Below are 23,212 nucleotides of genomic sequence, written 5' to 3'. Positions count from 1 at the left end.
AAAAGAGAGAAATACCTTGAGGGAGGGCCGAAGGGAGCACCGAGCACCGGAGCAGAGGCAGAGCGATCTCCGATCTCTGATCTGCGATCTGCGATCTGGGATGAGGGGCGAGCGACGACGAGCTGCGGCGACGTGACCATGGGTTTCTGGGTTTGGTTTTGGTTTGTGTATTGGGGATTTTTTTTTTTTTTTTTTTAGATAAACACCTCTGTCACTCTGTGAGTCTGTGTTTGGTTTTGCTGGAGTTTGATTTGCTTTTGCTGATTTGCTCTGTATAGGCAATAATATTGGGGTTTGATTTCTCTAGCAGGGATGTGACCAACGACGTGATGGGTTCATTTTTTGATTCTCCGTATTGATTTTTTTTTTTTTTTTTTTTTTGAGAATCCGTGAGCTTGCTGTGAGCGAGCTACCTCTGTCATCTATTGGGCTCACCGTGGGCTGGGCTCTGTTAAATTTTTTTTTTTTTTTAGTTCAGATTTTAGTTCAAATTTTTTTTGGGCTTTTTTTTTTTTTTTTTGCTTGAAAGTAGTACAGATAATTTTTTTTTTTTTTTTTTTTTAATAATTTGAGGTGTTCCTAATTTTTGGTTGAGGGTTAGGAGAATGGGTGAGAGATGGGTAGGGGGGCCGGCTGTGTAATGTTGGGGGGGCCATTTATTTTTTCTTCATAGGCTAATGGGAATTTTTTTTTTTTTTTGATAGGGGCCACGCCCACCAAGCCACTATATGCCTCCGCCCATGGTGAAAGGTGTCCAGTTATACACAAAAAGTCCCAAGCAAATTTACGGAACACAAAAAGATGGACAATTAGTAAATATTTCCAAAAAGCTAGCTTGCGTCATCCCCTATTTCGCAAGGCCATCTGCTACAGAGTTTGCTTCATGGTATATGTGGTGTAGATGGACCACTAATTCTCTACTGAGGAGCATTTTGCAATAAGAAATTATAGGAAACATTTCCGGAGTCAAGTTCCCAAAAGAAGTTAGACATGTGAGAACAAAAATGGAATCAACATTAACATTTAAAAATTTAATACCCATGTCCAAGTAGTAATTAATCCATGTCTAACAGCCCACAATGCAGCCTTATTATTAGAAGCAATCTCAATGTAACAAAAAAAATATGCCACCCATTTTCCCAAGTGATCACAGGTAACAAGTATATTATTTTCTTTAGAAAAAATGCAAAATATACCTTTGAATTTTGAATCATAATAATTAAATTAATGTTCAAATCATTTGAAGGAGTAATTTTGCTTTGTTTTGGGTTGGATGATACAAACACTTAGATATATATATATATATATATATAAAACTCGGGAAAAAGGGAGATAAAAATATGATTTTCTATTATTTGGTTAGAATGAAATAGGAGAGGAAAGAGAATAGAGTGGATGAAGTTTTTAACCTAATTTTACCTATTTTATCCGTTCCAAATTAGTAAGAAAATAAAAAATAAAAGTACAAATTTACCCCCACTTTTTTTTAATCATTTTACTTTTAATAATAAGGGTATAATAATAATTCACTATTTTTTTTTTTTTTTTTTTGAGAATCTAATTCACTATTTATTATTTCACATTTTCATCCTTACCACTAAACACATGGTAGAAAAATAAAAAATATATTTGATTTTTCCCACTTTTTCATTATTCCAATCAAACATATTGATAAAAAATCACTTTAAAAACATAATAAAATTTAATGGATCATATAAAAATGGTTAAAGTGTAAATTATAACTTGAAGTTTCATAATTTGAAGCTACCTTTTCAAGTTACATTCTGTTTGCATTAACATTTCTTTCGTTCATATTTTTCGTTAAGATAACACGTGATTTTTTAGCCTAAAAAATTTTAAGTAATAAAAAAATTAAAAGAAAAAGAAGATAAACTCAAAGCTAAAATTGATGGATGTTCAAGTAATTGGCTAAAAAAAACACTCGTGTGCAGTTGGAATCCTCTGTTTCTAATGACTACAATTTACATACAAACAAAATAATATCTTATTAATTTATAGTATTTTATGTCACGTTTCTCTCGGTTAATAGAAAAAAAAAAAGAAAAGAAAAGAAAATATTTTCCAAAAACTCTCAATTTTCACAGATTCCAGAGGCTTTTAACTTTGGTCCCTGCTTAGCAATCACTCTTCGTTCCTCGATCAGATCGATTTCTCTATCTGCACCTAACTCAAAGAGACCTCTCCATAGATCTCACTCACTGTACGGTTCAGAACCGTACCACAACTCAGCTCAGCTCAGCTCAATTCCGATCGCTCCGCCATGGCTCCTCCCGCGCAATCTCATCGCTCTTCCTCTCCCTCTCAACCTTCCGGGTAACTCTCTCTAAAACCCTGAGCTGTTTGGTTTTTGATAATTCTGGGAAAGCAAATTAGAATTTAAAAAAACAGAAATTCTTTTTTTGATTTTTTTAGGTTTTGGTTTAGTTTTAGTTATCGTTGTTGCTTCGGATATGAAAATTCTTTGATTCAAACATATAATTGCATTGTTTTAATTTTCCATATATTCAAACTTAATTTTAATGTTAATTTGAGTGATATAGTGCATTAGCAAATAAGTAATTGCATTGCCAATAATCGTTGATTGTTTTCATGTTTGATGCTCTATATTGGTTTTCACATTGTTAAAAACTTGATTCTGAATTACTGAGAAAAGCATTTGCATTCGGCTTAGTTGGTTTATTATTGCTTTTATTGTTGAAATTTTAGAAACCCCGAATTGCATAGGCTTTTGTTTTCATATTTTATGACTTTAAAACCTTACTCGGAGTCTGATTCTCGGCCAGAAAAGGCGAAGTCTCAGACTTAAAATCGCAGCTCCGGCAGCTTGCTGGAAGCCGGGCACCTGGGGTTGATGATTCGAAGCGGGATCTGTTCAAGAAAGTGATCTCGTACATGACGATTGGCATTGATGTGTCAGCTGTTTTTGGGGAGATGGTGATGTGCTCAGCAACATCAGACATTGTTTTGAAGAAGATGTGTTATCTCTATGTCGGGAATTATGCAAAAGTCAATCCTGATCTTGCACTCTTGACAATCAATTTCCTTCAGAGAGATTGCAAGGATGCAGACCCTATGATTCGGGGGCTTGCATTGAGGAGCTTGTGTTCGCTACGAGTGGCTAATCTTGTGGAGTATTTGGTGGGGCCGTTGGGATCGGGGTTGAAGGACAATAGTAGTTATGTGAGGATTGTGGCAGTCATGGGGGTTTTGAAATTGTATCATATATCGGCTTCAACATGTGTTGATGCAGATTTTCCTCAAACGCTGAAGCATTTGATGCTTAATGACTCAGACACTCAGGTTACTTTTCTATGCCTATCATTTTGTACATTTTCCTTTTGTTATTTCCTCAATCTAAGTATTTTGGCAATGTTAAAATGACTTTTTATGCTTTACTTTAAATAAGGGAAATGTTTGTATGTTCTCTGACCTAGTGAGTTTTCATATTATTGTTTCACCAGGTCGTTGCAAATTGTTTAACTGCCCTACAAGAGATTTGGAGTGCAGAAGCAAGTACCTCTGAGGAAGCATCCAGGGAGAGAGAAGCTTTGCTTAGCAAGCCGGTTGTGTACCACTTTTTGAATCGGTATGTTCTATAGCCTAGGGATTTACAATAAATCTGTGAATTATTTTAAGGAAAACCATATCTTTATAACATCTAATAGGGTCTAACACAATTATTGGTTCTGTTATGTTTTTCTTTTATTAATAACCATGGCTATTATATGAGCTCTATAAGTTTGATAAATGTATCTAGTGGATTGTTCTTGTGAAAGAATACATGAACAAGAATTGCTTATTTTATTGAAGCAGATTGTGGTAATTACAATATTACACATGGATGATAAAAACTTTGATTACAGTGTTTTTAATCAATTTACTGCTATGTGGCCATTATGATATTCCCTAGTACTGCTGGATTGTAATCTGACAGGTAGAGAAGGGCCTTGTTGCATGCATGGGATGATAACATTGAAGTATTACTTATATACACAAAAGAATCATTTGAAGTTACAGAGTGAATGTCATTTTGTACCATAGATACTGTAGATTGTTTTGGTAAATGGTTGATAAAAAAAAAAGTTTGAATAGTGAAATTCCTTGTAGCATGTGTAGAAAAACCACAATTTATCATCCCTTACTAGAATATTTTTATGAAAATAAAAAATAAAAAAGCTGACATCCTCATGTTTTGATATGCAGGATTAGGGAATTCAGTGAATGGGCCCAATGTCTTGTACTTGATTTGGCTGCTAAATACGTACCCTCAGATAACAATGAGATATTTGACATCATGAATCTCCTTGAAGATAGACTTCAGCATGCAAATGGTGCCGTAGTCTTAGCAACCATCAAACTGTTTCTACAGCTGACTTTGTCCATGGCTGATGTTCATCAGCAGGTGCTTATTAAAGCCTTTCTTCTTCATTCTTTTAATTCAAACTGTTGAGAAACTGTGTAGTATATCTAAATTACAAAAGAGTTCCTTGGATTTTCATAATGATGGATGTGCTATCTTAAATAAATAAATAAAAAACTTTTGGCTATTACTAATAGTCTGGACAGCCCTCATTTCAATGAGGTTTAGACCACCCGGTATATGTTAAGCCATTGAAACACAATTCTACTTTATTTATCGTTTTAGACATGATTTTATGGGCAGGTAATCTTGATTACATTGTTACACCTTCTTTGATGCATGTCATTGTGGAAAAAATTGACTCCATCTTGTAACACTTGAGTTATTTTCTTGTGGTCAGCTTCTCTCTAATAAGAACTTTTACTGTTATTAGGTATATGAACGTATTAAAGCTCCTCTCTTAACACTAGTGAGTTCAGGAAGTCCAGAACAATCATATGCAGTTTTAAGCCACCTGCATCTCTTGGTGATGCGTGCACCATATATATTTTCCTCAGATTACAAACACTTCTATTGCCAGTACAATGAGCCATCTTATGTCAAAAAATTGAAGCTTGAAATGTTGACTGCAGTGGCCAACGAGAGTAACACATATGAAATTGGTAAGCCCACAGCATCTCAATTTCATTTCTTATAGTCTTAAACCAAAAAAGATTGGGAAAATCTGTGTACTGTCATATTTGGTGACCCAGTCTCTGGTCACAGGTGCTGTTATTCTTTGTTAGCTTTCATGTATCACTGATGCATGACCACCTTGAGTCTCTTTCAGTGACGGAATTATGTGAATATGCTGCAAATGTTGATATTCCTATTGCAAGAGAGTCAATTCGGGCTGTTGGGAAAATAGCACTGCAGCAATATGATGTGAATGCAATTGTTGATAGGCTTCTTCAGTTTCTGGAGATGGAAAAGGACTATGTGACTGCTGAAGCTCTGGTAAGTGGTTATAGTGTAAATCTAATATGCTAGTGCGGTGCCTTTAATTCCTGAAAAACGTATGTTCGTTGCTTAACAATATCTCAACAGGTTGATTGCACATTCCGGGTTCTTCTGTGCAGGTGCTTGTCAAAGATCTGCTAAGGAAATATCCACAATGGAGTCAGGATTGCATTGCAGTAGTTGGGAATATCAGCAGCAAAAATGTTCAAGAACCTAAGGCCAAGGCAGCTCTAATATGGATGTTGGGGGAATATTCACAGGAAATGCATGATGCTCCTTATATATTGGAGAGTTTAATTGAAAATTGGGATGAAGAACATTCAGCTGAGGTAATTAAGCTGCCTGCTCTACATAGTGTTCTTGTGATGCCTTGGCTATGGGCTTCATGTCCTTTATATACACTTCTTTGTGGTTTTTAATTTTTTAGGGGATCTGATTTCTTAAAAAAAACAAATTTGGGGATCTGATTTACATGTCAAAAGTTGTTCTCTTGTGAAAGTTAGGTTATTCAAAACAAATAGGCCAGTTTAATTTCCCTGTGATGTTACTTATCAAAAATATCCCTGGGATCTTCAAATGTGTCATAGCAATGTAATTGTAGGCTTATATGCTATGAGTTCAGTCATCTATTCCACTCCACATGTTGAGCAGTGTTCTGGATTGAATGTCAAGTGCTTTATTGTCTCATCCCATTTATGTTATTTTTGGTGACATAACAAAATATTTATTCAACAGTTCATTCTAGTATGAGCCATATTATGGGTGGCAATCTTGAATCTGTAGGGATGGCAAAATGTCCCAGCCCTGCCCTCAGCCATGCAGGTTTTTCCCGTCCGGAAGAGGGCACAGGATGGGGAATGATTTTGCCTGCCCCGCCCCAGGTGTGTGTATACACACACACACACACACACAATTTTATTAATATTTTTATGAATATCCTATGACGATCCTCCAAAATTCTCCTCTCTCTTCGTACTCTTACTGCTGCACCTTCCCCTTGTTATCTCTCACTCTCATCGGTGCCAGCCCACCCCATTAGGGATGGCAAAAATGCTTTTGCCTTGCCCCAACGTGCTCCACACTGTTGCCATCCCTAATTGTAAGAGATGATGCAATACTTTCACAACTTATATGCTGTGGTTTGAATTATAGACTTAAAATGTAAGATACACACACACGAGTTTTTTTTTTGATAAGTAATGGAAAATATATGTTAAAGAAGAACAAGGCCTCGTACATAGGAAATGTACTAGAGAGGCAAAAACATCAAAAAACCAAATTACAATGATCAAGCAAAACAGGAAGGGAGAAACAAGAACAAGATGGTAAAACTAAACACCATTTGAGAAGAGTAAAAAAGAAAAAAGACTTAAACTCAAGAATAGACCGTTCGTGACCCTCAAAGCTTCTAGCATTCCATTCCTGCCAGAGACACCACATCAAACAGTGTGGCACTATCCTCCATATAACTATATTATGATGACGCTTGAAATTGCATGACCAACAATCCAACAAATCCACTACCCTTTGCGGCATCACCCAACAAATACCAAAGAAACAAAAGACCATACTCCACATCTCATAAGCTATAGGACAGTGAAGGAGGAGATGATCTATAGATTCCCCACACCTTTTGCACATATAACACCACTCAAGAACAACAAAATGCCTCTTCCGAAGGTTATCAATAATTAGAATCTTGCCTAAAGCAACAGTCCAAGGAAAAAAAGCAACCTGGGGGGGAACCTTCAATTGCCACATCATTTTCCACGGGAAAGAAGTGGCGGTAGAGGGGGATAGGGAGTGATAATAAAGTTCAAGTTACACTTGGTGTAATTTTAACAAAAGCTACACCACTTAATAATTTTAATATTTTGTGAATCCACTGTTAGATCAGATGTTCTCGCCATCTGATGTCATTTACTTTCAAATCCATAAAATTATTCATTTACTATATTTTGAAATCATAAAACTAAAAATTCGAATAAATTATAGATGAGATGATTTTTAACATGATTTTTAAAAACCGTACTGGACCGGCCAGTCTGATCGGTTCAATTGGGAACCGGGCACCAGTCCGGTCTGGTAAAAACCCTCAAAACCGGTGAAAACCAGCCAAAACCAGGTTAAACTGGGAACTGGAGGCAAAAACGGTTTTTGCCCCAGTTTGGTTTTTAAAACCATGATTTTTAATCTCCAATCATCTTGATATTTGATGAGCACTATGGGTATTGGATAAAGATATTTAAATTGGGTTTTGACAAAATGCTTGGCAAATAAAAAAATCTTAGATAATTTCTTGTCTGACTAATTTTAAAGATTGAATTTATAGTGTTGTGCTTTTGATTACTTCATATACTTGTTTAGTGATGGGCTATCACATTGCTCAGGTTCGTTTACATCTTCTCACAGCAGTAATGAAGTGTTTTTTCAAGAGGCCACCTGAGACTCAAAACGCCTTGGGAGCTGCACTGGCTGCAGGTCTTGCTGATTTCCACCAGGTCTTGGTTGATCTGTATTGTTATTGTTATCATGATTAGTATTATCATCATCATCACCAATGTAGTATTATCATCATCATCACCAATGTCATTATCATTATCACCATTATCATAATCATTATTATCATAATCATCATTGGTATTATTATTATTATTATTATTATTTAAGGCGATAATCTTCTCACAATATTTACCTCTTTTTCTTTTTGAGATGATAAAATTTTACTTAAATGTTATCAATACTTAACTAAGTTTTTGATTACTTTGTATAAAATGTTAAATTTAAAGTTTTATTTGATTGCAGGATGTTCATGATAGAGCCTTGTTCTACTACAGGGTTTTGCAACACAACGTCTCTGTAGCAGAACGTGTAGTGAACCCTCCAAAACAAGCTGTTTCTGTCTTTGCTGATACTCAGAGCAGTGAAATCAAAGATCGCATATTTGATGAATTTAACAGTTTGTCTGTTGTGTACCAGAAGGTAACTGCAGTGGATAATCTTCTCACAATAATTTGTTTCATATTCCACATTTATGGGACAACAATGGCATCTCCTCCCTTTAAACATGGGGTTAACAGTGATATCACTGGTTCATTCTGCTTCATTGTCAGTTAAAAAGTGCCAAGCAAAAAATATTGACATGATTTTTATTTTTTTTATTGGTAAGTCACACAAACACCCAGTGGGTGTTGAACCCACAAACTTACCCTCCACCAAACACTTGCAAGGGGAGGAGGTGCCAGTTGAGCTACAGCTCATTGGAAACATTATTTACTTCATTATCCATTGAGATACCTTAATTCCAAAAAATAACCCCTTCCCACTGTATATGTAAGTTCTCTTTATTGGCAGTGATCATATTTGGCATGTCTACAATGGATTAGGGTGAGGTTCAAATTGACTGATCCATATAATTTTGCAGCCTTCCTACATGTTTACTGATAAGGAGCACCGGGGGCCTTTTGAGTTTTCAGATGAACTTGGAAATCTATCTATTGGGGCAGAATCTGCAGCAGGTACTGTTGTTCCAGCTCACAGAGTTGAGGCAAATGACAAGGATCTGCTTTTAAGTACTTCAGAGAAGGAGGAAATTAGAGGTCCTAGTAACAATGGATCTGCATATAGTGCTCCTTCATATGATGGTTCAGCTATATCTGCTGCATCACAGGCATTATCAGAGTTGACCATTTTAAACCCCAGTGTGCCAGGGCTTACTCCACAATCTAGCTTGGCAATTGATGATCTCCTTGGATTAGGTCTACCAGAAATCCCTTCACCTGCACCTGCCCCTTCACCTCCTCTTTTGAAGCTTAATTCAAAAGCTGTTCTAGATCCAGGCACTTTTCAGCAAAAATGGCGCCAACTGCCAATATCATTATCACAGGTTTACTCCTAAATTATGGCATTACTTTGATAATTCTCTGTTTGTTTTTATTGATGCTCCTTTTTATCTTTGTAACAAATGTTATGTTAGTGATTTTTACATTGGTAGCACAACTTCTCTATAAAGTGCTTCTATATTAGCCTGAGTTGTGGTTTGATTATCCTTGGGAAACAATAGGAATAGAAAACAAGAACCATACCTATTCACCTCTGGCCTACCAATATGCCACTTTTGGCCTCTAGAGGTATTTCTACCAGCTTTTGTATTACCAACAGTTCTCATAGATCATATTATTTAATCTGGTGCAGGAATATTCTGTTAGTCCTCAAGGAGTCGCAGCATTGACGACATCTGAAGCCCTCCTCCGGTACATGCAAGGCCATTCCATCCACTGCATTGCATCAGGTGGACAATCCCCTAATTTTAAGTTCTTCTTCTTTGCACAAAAGGCAGAGGAATTGTCCACATTTCTTGTAGAGTGTATAATTAACACATCGTCAGCCAAAGCACAAATAAAGATCAAAGCTGATGATCAAAGTGCATCCCAGGCATTCTCAGCTTTGTTTCAATCAGCTCTCTCCAAATTCAGTGTGCCTTAAGGATTTAATTATATCCCTTCAGGGCCCAGCAGAAAATTGGTTATTTCCTATATTTATTGAAAAATCCTCCCACTCTACGGAGAGGTTGGAAATGAAATAATATGAAATGAAAGAGAGTGGTAAAAGAACCTTACTCTTTAGCAGTAGATCATTGTATAATGTAATTGAAGATGAGAATTCTCTGTTTTTGTTTTTCCTCCCACACCATAGTTGCTGTATACCTCTCGCAATCTTGATCACAGGACATTGTCTTGTAGGAACACTTGTCAATTGTTTCAGTTATGCATTTAGGTTATTCTTTTTTTTTTTTTTAGTAAGATTTTTTTTCGTGTGTGTACCATGATGTGGAGCTGGCCTGAACTTCTGTACTTTTCCTTGTATCAGAAATTTTCTGGAAGGTTTTCTTTTTCCTTTTTTGGTGAGTGAACTTCTTTTCTAGATGCGTGAAGATGTTTTTTCTTACAGACTTCTGTACTTTTCCTGTATCAGAAATTTTCTGGAAGGTTTTCTTTTTCTTTCGCAAAAATTATGTTAGTGTTCTGTATTCTTGTATCATTTGGTCAAAATTTGTGAAAATGAGAGGAACAAGCACAAGCTATACTACGTTTGTGCGAAGGACAAGGCATTTTCTAAAAAATAACTATAAAAGGCAAACTATTTTGTTAGTTAGCAAACTTTTGAAATAATTTTGCTATCTAACAATTCGAGCATGTTAGTGTCGATTTTGGATTATAAATCGAGTATTATATACTCAATTTCCTGTTGCGCCAGCGGCTAAGGTGGACTGTCCATGTAGGATTGGCATTGAAATCAAGTCTACTAGACTCGAGTTTCTGGTCTGGTCCCACACAACTTTTCACTCTCTTTTGGCCATGTGGATATATAACTTGAGTAATTTAGACTCGATTTCTCTTAATAGAAATCGACTCTACTGGACTTGATTTTCATGAATGGCCACCACCCCTCCATGTGTCACATGTGGGTCCCAGTTGGGACCTTTTTTCCCCCTTACTCGTCTTACTCAGTCTCTTCAGCTCACACCCTCTCTTCACTCACTCACAACTTTCCTCAACTCTCACACAATACTCATCTTAACAACACTCTCTCACAGGTAACAAAATATTTTTTGTTAGTTAATATTGTGGTTATTTTCTAGTTTTTTTTTTAAAGAAAAAATTAGAACATATTAGGAAAATTTTTGTTTTTTTTTTGTTAGTGTAAATATTGTGATTAATTTATTTGTTAGTATATTGTGATTAGTTTATTTGTTAGTATATTGTGAGAGGGAATGAGACTGAGAGTGAGAGGGAATGCGATTGAGAGTGAGACACTGTGAGTGATGTGTTTTGAGTGTGCTTGAGTTTTTGAGTGCGATTTGTGTTTTGATGGACACGTGGAGGGCCAAAAGGAAATCGAGTTCAAAAGACTCGTTTTCCATTTAAACTTAATCAAGTCCAATGGACTCGATTTCCTTTAAACCAAACCGAGTCCAATGAACTTGATTTCTGGACCTATGTGGACACTTTGTCCACCTCAGCTGCTGCTAAATGGGAAAATCGAGTACAATATACACGATTTATAACCCCCAAAATTGAGTTCTTTAGTCTCGATTTGTTAGATATCAAAATAGATTCAAATCTTGGCTAACTAATAAAATAGTTTGGCTTTAATAGTTATTTAAAAAAAAAATCAAAGAACAAGTTTGGTTATGGTTTTTGCCCACCAATGAGCAAACAGTGTCAGCATCTGTCGTTGATACAACTGTATCGTTAAGGGAGTTGTAGCAACTATAAGGGAAGAGATTCATGGCAAAGACATGTTGGTCATTGCACTCATTGTGTGCCTTATACTTGTATTTTTGCTTAGGTAGACAATGAATGTGTATAATGAAGTACACACTTGTGTAAGCTTTGTTTTGGAAAGATCATCAAACATCCACGATTTGGTTTGGTGATACAAAATCCAAATAGGTTTGGAAACCTAATAACCATACTTTTAAGAGGATTTTTATAATTCTGTATATTAGATATCCACTATTTAAAGGTTTAGACGCCTCACATCCAAGGGATTTATAATATTGTATATATCAAACATCCAAGACAAGTTTAGAAACTTGATATGCACTATTTTTTTTTGTTTTTGTTTGTTTGTTTGTTTGTTTGTTTTTTTTTTTTTTTTTGATAAAACACACAAGAACTTTATTAGGAAATATTAGTAACAAATACATCATGGAGAAGAGTTCTAAAAAACAAGGACTCTCTTCAATCCAACTTGAAAAATCTTCAATGCTTATAGCATGTTTAGCTAAAAGATGAGCATGAACATTGCCCTTTCTATAAATATGAGAAAATTTAACGATTCGGAACTCATAGGTCATAGCTTGAACTTTATAAATCAGATTAGCAAAAAAATCACTATTTATTTAGGTGATATGCACAAGTTTAGAAACCTGATATGCACTATTTATTTAGGTGATTACACACATTCACAACTTACTTAGGAAATAAAACTCTCTCTCAAAAAAAAAAAAAAAATACTTAGGAAAAAAAAAATCTAATTAGTTTGGAAACGAGATATTTTAGACCTATAGAATTTCCAACTTCTTCCAAACAAGAAACGACGTCATTTTCCTCCGCATATCCCTGCGTCCAAACACCCCCTTTCCATTTCCACTCCTCAAACGTAAAACCCAGCCACCAACAAAGAAAAAAAGAACAGAAAAACAATGGCAACAATTCTCAGGGTTTTATCAATCTCTTCTCAAAGAGGTTTAACGTTAACATCAATGCCTCAGTTTCTGGCAATACAACGTTTGTTCTGTAACAACAAACTGCTCAATCCCATTTCCAATCCTCTCGTGGCGAAATTGCTTCAGGTTCCAAACTCACGAATTAAAAGTGCACTGGATTCAGAGGACACTTCTGCTCTCAAAAACTTCGGAGATTCCTGGGAATCCCTTGTCATTTCTCTCAGATCTTCGTCTCCTCAGAAAGCCCACCTGGTAATTTTCAAATTTCAGTCTTTTTTTTTCTTTCTTTCTATTCACCACTTTGCACTGTTTGGTCTCTGAGAAAGTGAGAGAAAAGAAAGGAAAAATTAAAATTTGAAACTTTTATCATAAAATGGAAGGTGGATTTTTTTCTGGGTAAGTTTCTATCTTCCTCACGTTTACATTGAAACCAAATGGGGCATTGAATAGAAACAATAGAGGATTTTTTTCCGCCCAAGTTTCTGAAAACTTCGGTTCATAAATATGTGATTTTTACATGAAAGTTTGAGCTTTTCTGTAATTTGTGATCAGTGGCCAATGTATCGGTATTGAACCATAAACTGAAAGTTGTGTCTGTGACTGTGAGCCTGTGAGAGTGTGAGTCTGCTACTGGTCATAAAGTAAGAATGTCACATTGTCGTGTTTGGAATTTGAATAGTTTGCAAGCATTGAATCCTGGTATATATGTGATATTTCATGTGAACTTTTTATTACTGTAATCCCATATTGTCATAGTTTTCAAATTCACAGTTTACCCATAATATCCAATTATTTGAGTGGTCAGGTTTTGGAATGGAGACTAGAGAAAATGCTGGAGGATAATGTGAGAGACCACGATTCCTTCTCTGAGTTGATGTATCTTTGTGGAAAGGTTCAGAATCTCCCTCTCGCTATGCATGTCTTTACTTCTATGGAGGCTCATGGAGTTAAACCCACTTCTTCTGTTTTCAATTCCCTTATAAGTGCTTGCTTGTCTTCAGGTAATTTAGTGACAGCCCGCAGCTTATTTGAGATAATGAAGAGCTCTGAGGGCTATAAGCCTAATTCTGACACTTATGATGCTTTCATATATGCGTTCTCAAGTTTGGGAAATGCTGATGCCATGCAAGCTTGGTACTCGGCCAAAACGGCTGCTGGGTTCTCCGTTGATCTTCAAACCTATGAATCTCTCATTTCGGGTTTTGTTAAAGCAAGAAAATATGATAGTGCTGATAAATTATATGAAGAAATGATGGCGTCTGGAGTCATGCCTAACATTCCTATATTGGAGAACATGCTTGAAGGGCTTTGCAAGCGGAAAAGTTTTGAACAAGTGAAAGAGTTCTTGAAATTTGTGCTTGATGGTGGGTGGGAAATTAGTAGCCGGATGGCTGAGAGGCTTGTGAGGTTGTATGTTGAAGTTGGGACAGTGGAAGATATGGAGGAGTTACTTGTAACTGTAATGAATGCCAATCAAGCTTCTGAGATTCTGTCACGGGTGCACTGTGGGATTATTAGGATGTATGCCAGTTCAGATTAGATTGGATGATGTAGAATATTCTGTAGGTAGGTTGTTAAAACAAGGTTTGTCATTCAACTGCCCAGATGATGTTGAGAAGGTAATTTGTTGTTACTTCAGGCAGGCAGCTTATGATCGTCTAGACTTATTTTTGGAACATATAAAGGCTTATTATGTGCTCACAAGATCAACTTATGATTTGTTGATAGCTGGCTATCGGCGAGCAGGTTTATCTGAAAAATTAGATATGGTTATGAAACATATGCTGTCAGCTGGATTGTCATAGCATCCTGTATCATGTTCAAACAAAATTGCTATGATCTTTCATATGTTAGTGTAGCATTGGCTGAAGCCTGAAATGCATACAAATGCTTCTGTACCAGCGAGCTTAAAATGTTTGGCTCCTTTCAAGAGAGATGAACGTATGTGAGAAACCATGGAAAATACAGAGCTACGGTATATGTTAGCTTAAAAAAGGAGTAGGGATTCCTGTGTGTAGAATTGAGCCATTTCCCTAATAGTTTTGCTTGTCAATAGGTTGATTCTCTTGATACTTTTATTGACATACTTCTGGTTATATTGTGTTCGGGTCTTTTCACTAGAACGTGTTGTACTTTGATACATTAATGGCTAGAACCAGATTTATGGGATAGTCGAGTCTGAAACTTGTACTAATGGGTTGTGCGTTCTGTTATCGTTGTAGTGCTAATAAGTAAAGTTACATGAAGGATTATGTAGAAAATGAAATTAGCAATATAGGGAAGAAATAACTTTTCCTTCATCGAGGTAGCTTTATCATAAAGCATCCAACGATGTTAAGCGTGGTTGTGAGGTGATCTAGTACTGTTAGAATTATTTGTATAGCCTTCAACAAGTTCTAGTTGCTTGTTGGTGTCGAAAGGTATCCGCAGCACCACATGATATTCAGAGGTTCAACAAGAGTGTCCAACATTGGCAGTGAGAGATTCAGTAGAGACAAAAGACATCCAGCAACAAACAACACTAGCTGTTAGTTGTGACATGTTATGGTGGTATCTAAGTAAAGCTGAGTTCGGGTGGCAATGCTAGTACAAATGTGAGTTATCCAGTGGTGATGAAATACAAGCATCAATAATGTCAGAGCTTGTTATGTAGAGGATGCATAATGGTGAGGAATCACATAGCATGGCAAGAAGAGTGAGGAATCACGAGTTCGCTTCCAGAAAAACCAACGAGACGAGATTTATATATTCGGTGAGATAGTGAGATCAAGATAGCAGGCTTAGGAAAGTCTTTATGATGCGTGTAGCAAAGCCAAGATAATCTGTCTAGTAAGATCATGATGGTGCATTGAGTAAAGTCAAAATAACTGTAAAGCTAAAATAACAGCATCCAGCAACGATAAGCAAATGTGTCTAGTGTGTTTGGTGAACTTCAAACTAATGTGTCCAACAGGGTTAAAAGTTTGACCATATGACAAATTGAAAGTATTCGGCGAAACCCATATAACGGAATCTGGTGAAATTGGTCTTTAAGAGTCTGATAATGCTAAACTCTTGAGAATCTAGTAGGTCAATTTGTCAAGATCTAAGTAAGATTACAAAATAAGTCAAATAAGCTTAAATAGACATGTCCAAAATGGGTGTGGCTTACCTCTAGTATTTTTTTAACAGAAGATCTTCTTTTGTTTTAAATATACAATTGCAAGTGATAGTGAGTTTAAATCTCCACCTTTTTATTTAGTTAGTGAGTAATGTGGCAATTTCTCATTAAAACAAAAGGAGATTTCAGTTAAAAAAGTACAGGAAGTAAGCCAAACCCATTCAAAATAACAATACAAGGGTCCAACAATGCTAAACAAATGTGTTTAGCGAAGACACGAAAAAGGGGTTTAGCAAACTTATGCAAATATGTTCGATAATGATGAAGTTTTTTAATCATGGCAAGATGTATCTAATGAGTCATAAAATTAAAAGGAAGTAATATAAACATCTCTAGTATATGTAAACATGATCAATATTAAAGCAATATAAATTACTTGGTTTTAACTCATTAACACTCCTTTAATGAGTTAGAGAGTGAGGGGCCACATAGTTTTGGTGAAGCATGTCAACCGAAGTGAAGTTGTTTTCTCCTTTTTCTTGCTGGAAATACTGTTTCATTCAACTAGATATTTAGATGGTAAGAGTATTCACATTGGGAATGACATATGCCATATGTTGATTCAATTTAACATAAAAGCCCAAAACCCCCACGCCATCCGAACTTGTAAAAGTTGACTATTGCAAAAAAATTTTAATATATTTTCAAGAGTTTAGCACTGTAGCCCCATTGTATAATTTTTAATATATTTTATTCCCTCTACAGTACCATATAAATTTATAGTTTATCACTCTTTCTTTCATTTCTTTGATTCTCTCTGTCTTGCATCTCTTCTCTATCCTTTCTTCTTGTTCTGCCCTCTCTACTCCTCAAACTAGAAACTACCTTTTCTCAAACCCAAAACCCCGTGTGGTGGTGGTAGCAGCAAAGGTAGGCGTGGCATAAAAGTTCCGTTGATGTGGCGGTGGTGGCAACGTGGGTTGTGAGGCAGCATGGGTCTAGGTCGGTGGTGCTAATCAGCGTGGTGGAATGGCGAGGTGGAGATCAACCATGGAGGCCGATCAATTAACAGGAGTGAACTTTAGTTGTTACCAATTAGAATTTATGTTAACAGTTGAGAAACTAGAAATCGTGTCTTAGAAACACTATTTCAGTTTTACATATCAGACATCTAGGCCTTTAATATTTGGATATCTATAATGCAAAAATTCAATAGTATTTATGTTATACATAAATCATGTCTTAAAAACAAAATTTTAGTTTAACATCAAAACCTAAATAGTGCACATTATGGATGCTTGGGGGAAAATGAAGGTGAAGTTGGAAGATTGTTTCCTCACATCAGTACAGATTTTCCTCTTTTGATTTCCCTTTATTCCCAAATCCCAAATGTCTATTTTCAATTTCCACATTGCATTCCCTTAAGTTGGAATAATAGCTTATCTCTTGAAGAGCTCGGCTAGACCTTTTGGGGAAGGAAAGGGTTGTGTCTTCGGCTGAGCCCACTTCTTCCATTGCCACTAAAACCTACCCATGCTCTTCAAGAACATAGCCAACCTCCATTACAATTACCCATGTTCTTCAAGAATCATCAGTTGAGAACTTGGGAGAGAGAGAGAGTAAACTTGAGTTTGATATAAGTAAGTGTTTGGTCATTTGATTGACTTATTCTTGGATAATATGATGAACGTTTACTTGGAATTAGGATAGCTGATTGTATCACATTTACTGTTTTATTTAGTCGTGTGGCATTTTATGTATGGGTATGTATAGTTTGGTGTGTAAAATAGACAAGCTTGGCTAGAACATGGTTTCTCATTCCCTTGAAACATACACTTAAGCATCACTACAAAGCATGCGGGTTATAGCCGCGTGTTTAAAATGCGGCTATAGAATACGTCTACAGCCATGTTTTTATGTGTTTATAGTCGCATTTTTTGGTTAGGAGCTATTGCCGCATTTTAAACACGTGGCTATAGGACCTTTCTATATATATATATTTTAAATCTGAACTATGACAACATTTTAAAAATGCGGCTTTAGTTTGTAAATGTGGCTATAAATTTAGTCTATAGCCGCGTTTGTAAAACGCGGCTTTAGCTTTGCCTATAGCCACAAGTTAAAAACGTGGCTTTAGGGTTTGTATAAATAATATACTTAAAATCTGATCAGCCCTTTTTTTGTTCTCAAATGCTGACCTTTTGCTTCTTTCACTAGTTTTCCTTTAAAGTACTCTCCGATCGCACATCAGCCCTTTTGCTCCCTTCACTCTCTGATCTTAAGCCCTCACCCTCCATTTGTCACTTTCACTCCCCACAAGTAAGTTTGGTTTTTTCAGATCACTTCCTAAATTTCTCCAATTTTTCGTTTCTCACAGGCTTTCTCTTCTGCAACGCCGAGACTCCGCCCTTCAATCCCAACGTCCTTTACCGCCACCGTCCAAACCACGCTTCAACACCACCATCAAAGCTCCCACTTAGGTGAGTACCTCCATATTTGATCCGGTGTGTGTGTATTTTTTTATTTTTTATTTTATTTTTTTATGCTTTGGTTTTTTGGGTTTCTCATTTTTCAATGTTTTTTGTCTTGTTTTGTTAGGGTTGGATTTAGATTGGTTGGGTATCGATGATTTTGAGGTGGAGCATGAGGTCCGACCCGATTTCCCATGTCCGTATTGCTACAAGGACTTTGATATCGTGTCATTTTGTTCGCATCTAAAAGACGAGCACTTGGGCGAATCCAAAGTCACTGTACGTGTTTCTTTACATACATACTCTCCTATTTGTACCTTTTGTTTTAGTTTGTATGTTTGTTCTATGAGAGAGAGTCAAATGATTTTGTTTTCCTTATTTGGTTAATGTTGGAGAGTTTGATCTTTGTTGGTAAAGTTGTGTATGCCCATTTTGATTCATTGCCGTACTAATATTTCTTTGCTTTCATTGAGTGCTTCATTTTTATTGATGTCTTGCAAATCATAACGTGTTTTTTTTTTTTTTTTAAACACCCATCAAAGAAAAAAAAATTGTTTTTGTTTTTTTTTTTTGAAATTTGTCTAGATAGTGTAATAAGGACTAAAGGAGGGACTTAAGAACCATTAATTTCTTTGTGATTTACATTTATTTATGAAAATGATCATTTTCATTTATGCATACATATACAATTGTACAATAAAACGGTTGTGTAGTAAATCTGTCGTGCTCCAATGATATTAGTATTAACAGAGAATCTGTAATTACATCTTTAGGTGTGGAGGCACTATATTCATCTTTCGGAGTAGTTGTGATTTTTTTTTTCTTTTGCACTGTTTTTTCTCAAGGAAACTCATAGATTGGCATCATTAGAATTTTTAATTAATTGGTTAGATGCATAAACAAGGAATACTAGAATATTAGGAGTTTGAGTAGTGAGTTTTGTGGTGGCTGATGGTCACATTGTTGGCTATTATTCTGGAGCTTTTAGTGGTTGATGATCTAGGAGAATTTTAAATAAAGTCGTGTGTGTACTAAGCCTGATGTATCTAGTAAAATTTTAGATAATGAAAGTGTAATATGAGTTTGATGGATCAGAGATTGTTTACTTGACAGATACTTATTTGCCACCACCCAACAACCATGCAACCTAGGTTTGTGGGTTAGTTCACTTTTTGATTTCATAAAATTATACCCAAGAAAGCATGGAATCAGCAATCCATAAGAGAATTTCAATAAGAAAAGCCATTGTTACTTCTTGCCTCCTTTTCTTTCCACTTTGGTTGGTGAGTTCTCATGTTCCATATCAGCTTACAACTTCATTGCAGTGCAAGCGTGAAATACAGAAGTACTGCTGGTTTAGTATATTCATGTGTTACTCTGCTGTATTTTCTATTTTGTGTATTTTTTTTAATAATTTAGCAGATGCTTAAATGTAAAAAGACATTTCCAAATCAATTTTTGCTTTACTACAGCTCTTGCTTGAGATTCAAATCTGAAATGTGGTTTTTTTTTTTTTCCCCAATTTCAGCTGTGGATTTCTTCAACCAAGTGAATTTACAGAATGGTACCCTCACAGAATTCTGTACTAATAAGAATTGTCCTATAGTGACTGCAGGCCCCAAGTATGTAATAATATTAAAACCTTTAGTTTTTTTCCCCACCTTCTTTTATGTTATTTAGTTTATAGAAATTCAATAATGTGAATTTCCATTGATTTTTTCAGCTTGCCTCCAATTAGGATATTTTTTTGGAGAGCTTTTCCATCTAGTAATTGGGATAATTCCATTGATGGATTCATATCCATCTACAGTAACATATAATATAAAGAGAAGTTGGTCTCTCCCACCCACTTTACTTGTTTGTGTCAAAAAGTTTTAAATTCCAACTAAATTAATAGTTTTTGGTCTCCCATGTTACTGGTTTAAATATCCATACCCAACCTCAAGCTATTTTTCTTTAGAACTTTATTGGATTGGTTGTTTGCTTTGCGAAACCAATCATTCTCTTCTCTTGTTGTTTTTCTTGATTCTTGTAATTTTTGTACTAGATTGTTGACACCTGTACACTCCCTGTGTACTAGGACGTCCCTTTTTTGATGTCAATAAAGCTTATTACTTATCAAAAAATATATATAATTGAAGTCCTTTCAACCTCACATTGCCTTAGTTATCTTGCTCATGTTTCCAACTAGTGTAGCAATGTTACTTGTGCTTCCTAGGAAACAACCACATCACTGATTTCCTCATCTAACATGACCTCTGTTGATACTCATTTTTGCGACACATTTTTTACAAGTTCGATTCGACCAAGCCCGATTTCCTTATGGTCTCAATTTATGTATTATATTATATTTTATTCTTTTAAGCATGACTCAAGCCCATATGACTTATGGGGGAAATTGAGGAAGTGTGGTTTGGAGGGTATGGGTTAGTTCCTTTCGGACTTTTTACATGAGCCCAGCCCATGCGTGCTACCAAGTGGGCAAGGGACACTGGTAGCACCTCAGGCTCATGAAGGAGGTCTTATGTTCAAAATTTCCACCTCAAAAAAGCTTTTATGCTCTGGGTGACTGTGCCCCTAATTTTCAGCCCAGTTCTATTTTCCACACCAAAACACAACTAACTCTAAGAAAAAGGCTGAACAACCTAGCTCACTCAGCTACCCAAATGCAATCTCCAAGGACTTGCCATGCCTAGGAAACATCAGCCCATGAATTTAGGCTACTTTATTTCCCAAATTATGCTAAAAGCAAGGCATTCCTCTTACCCAATTAAATCAAATCTGACCATAACTTCTTTGATTCATACCTTAGGGTTTAAAGCCTCTTCTATTAACCAAAAATAGTCACTTAGAGCACCCCAAGTCCAATACAAAAGGCCCCAATTAGATTCAAAATCAACTAACCACGTTGTACCTAGAGACTTGAAACTTCAGAGTAAAAACTCATTCAGCCAGTCAACAATCTCACAATTCTGAACCTTAGGGGTGGAAATATGGGTACAGGAAAACCTTCCCTCTCTTCCTCACAACCTCTCTCAATTTCCTCTTCTCAGTGACTGTGGGTCGAAATTTCAGACCTGTTAAACCACGTTTTCCCCTATAGAGCTGAAACTTGAGAGCAAAAACCCACTGAGCCAGGAAACATTCTCACAATTCTGAATCTTAGGGGTAGAAATATGGGTATAGGGGAACCTTCCATCTCTTCCTCACAACCTCTCCCATTTTCCTCTTCTATTTGACTTTGGGTTGAAGTTTCAGACCTGTTATGTTTTTATACTTTTTCAACACTTTTGTTATTAGCATTTTGATTTTCTCTTGTCAAAGCACCATTAGCCTTTTGTTCCTTATACATTTGGAATTTTGGGCTTGATTCTCCACAATAAACACATCTAAAGAACCCAAGGGGAGATTTGGGCCATTCTCACATTTTTGGCCCTTGTCGCAAAATGTCCCCGACAACCTCTACTATAAAACTTGCTATAACTAATAAGGTTATGGATTATTTTTCTGATCATTTTGTTGATGACGTGGTTCTAGATGTGATATCTAGATGTGTTGTTTTGGATTTATGGGTTTTTGGCCTCATCTCTATTTTTGCATGCCAAGTGTTTGAATTTTTTGAACTGTTGAAGCTTGTGAGGTATTCATACGTAGCATGTGGTTCTAGGAGATCTTTTGGTCTTTAGTTTTTTCTTTCTTTAGTCTGCATAGTTAGTTTATGTTCTAAATTTATAAAGCTTTTTTCACAGATAAAATAGTATCACCACCTGGAAAATCCGAGGAGCAAGTTGAAAGAGGATCACACTCAAAGTCAACAGCCCCCGCGCTATCCGAGAAGCAAGTTTTACATAATTCTCATTCTTTAATTATGTAAAACTTCCCAGTAATCACCAACTATAAACAATAATTATGTCTCATTTCCTTTACTATTTAAAACTATATAGAATGAATTATGTCACAATTCCTTAACTACTAATTATTTTATACCAGACTTGTAGCTCTCAGCCACACATTTGAATCTTATTCAACCACATGAAGTTTCTCATCAATTGCCTTAGCCCTATGGGAAAAGCTTAGGAATATTGATGCAATTGGGACTATAAAAAGGGATGTAATAGAGAGGAACATGCACTGAGTGAAATTAAGCTGTGTGAAGATCTAAAGAAAAAAAAAAAAAAAACAGTGCTTTGTTCAGAGTGGAGGTCTTGTTGCGATCATGGCTTCACTGGGTTTCTAGAGAGGTATTATTGTATTTTTCAAATTTATTGTGAACTTAAGTTTTGGACATAAAGAGCATTGCATTCTCTATTTTATTATAGTAAATTGTTCCCTCTATATCATTTAGAGGGTTTTCAATCTTGCATGATTAATTTTCTTGTTACTCATATGAAAATGTTGATAAGGATAGGATTGCATGATTACTGACAACTTGGTTGGCTGGTTAAGTTGTAGCTTTTTAGAACACGTCTTCCAAGTGTTAGATTATTGTGTAAATAGGTACATTAGCACAGTTAAGAGGATATCTACAAGAAAAATGCCTATTAGCGACCAAGAATTTTTGATCAACCCAAAAAGCCCTCTCAAAAAATCTTATTTGTGATGGCAAAATAAAGCCCTTGCAAATACTTGGTAAAATGTGAAATATTTGTGACTAACAAAAAAAGCTATTGCAATTATGTATTATAGTCGTCACAAATACTAATATTTTGGAGGGAAATTTTCCCTCCATAATATTTGCGAGAGACAATTAAAAATCTCTCGCAAAAAGTGTATTATTTGTGATGGTTAAAAAAATGCCGTCACTAATACTAAATTATTTGCGAGGGCTAGGATCGACCTTCACAAATAATCATTAAAATGTAAAAAATTTTGGAGGGAAATGTTCCCACCAAATTATTTCCGAGGGACAATAAAAATTCCTTGCAAAAAGTTTATTTTTTGTGTGAATTAAAAATATACCCTCACTAATACTAAATTATTTGTGAGGGCCACAATTGGCCTTTGCAAATAATCATGAAATTATTAGA

At 35.8% G+C, this 23,212-nt stretch overlaps 1 protein-coding gene, 1 long non-coding RNA gene and 1 pseudogene across 2 annotated transcripts; all 3 read left to right on the top strand.

Annotated features, from left to right (window-relative positions):
* The first annotated feature begins 2,043 nt into the window (after positions 1-2,043).
* On the top strand, positions 2,044-10,277 carry LOC126710625 (beta-adaptin-like protein A). Its single transcript, XM_050411190.1, has 11 exons — positions 2,044-2,334; positions 2,805-3,321; positions 3,483-3,607; positions 4,225-4,423; positions 4,815-5,043; positions 5,211-5,377; positions 5,500-5,709; positions 7,771-7,881; positions 8,186-8,362; positions 8,805-9,266; positions 9,575-10,277. Exons 1-11 carry the CDS (start codon positions 2,282-2,284, stop codon positions 9,863-9,865), a joined length of 2,541 nt encoding a protein of 846 aa, XP_050267147.1. The 5' UTR covers positions 2,044-2,281; the 3' UTR covers positions 9,866-10,277.
* Positions 10,278-12,502: 2,225 nt separating this feature from the next.
* Positions 12,503-14,710, top strand: LOC126709889 (pentatricopeptide repeat-containing protein At1g62670, mitochondrial-like; annotated as a pseudogene).
* Positions 14,711-18,071: 3,361 nt separating this feature from the next.
* LOC126709641 (uncharacterized) lies at positions 18,072-22,474 on the top strand. Its single transcript, XR_007649450.1, has 4 exons — positions 18,072-18,194; positions 18,313-18,464; positions 19,714-19,807; positions 21,935-22,474. It is a non-coding gene; the product is annotated as an uncharacterized LOC126709641 (long non-coding RNA).
* Positions 22,475-23,212: the final 738 nt, after the last annotated feature.

This window comes from Quercus robur, chromosome 12, assembly GCF_932294415.1.
Source record: "Quercus robur chromosome 12, dhQueRobu3.1, whole genome shotgun sequence".
Lineage (NCBI taxonomy): Eukaryota > Viridiplantae > Streptophyta > Magnoliopsida > Fagales > Fagaceae > Quercus > Quercus robur.
This window is presented reverse-complemented; position numbering and strand designations above follow the sequence as displayed.

Bases quoted from the DNA above. Each gene is read 5' to 3' on its own strand.
- LOC126710625 (XM_050411190.1), top strand. From the start codon at position 2,282: ATGGCTCCTCCCGCGCAATCTCATCGCTCTTCCTCTCCCTCTCAACCT. The intron at 2,335-2,804 runs GTAACTCTCTCT...ATTCTCGGCCAG, and splicing joins TCTCCCTCTCAACCTTCCGG to AAAAGGCGAAGTCTCAGACT. The intron at 5,710-7,770 runs GTAATTAAGCTG...CACATTGCTCAG, and splicing joins ATGAAGAACATTCAGCTGAG to GTTCGTTTACATCTTCTCAC.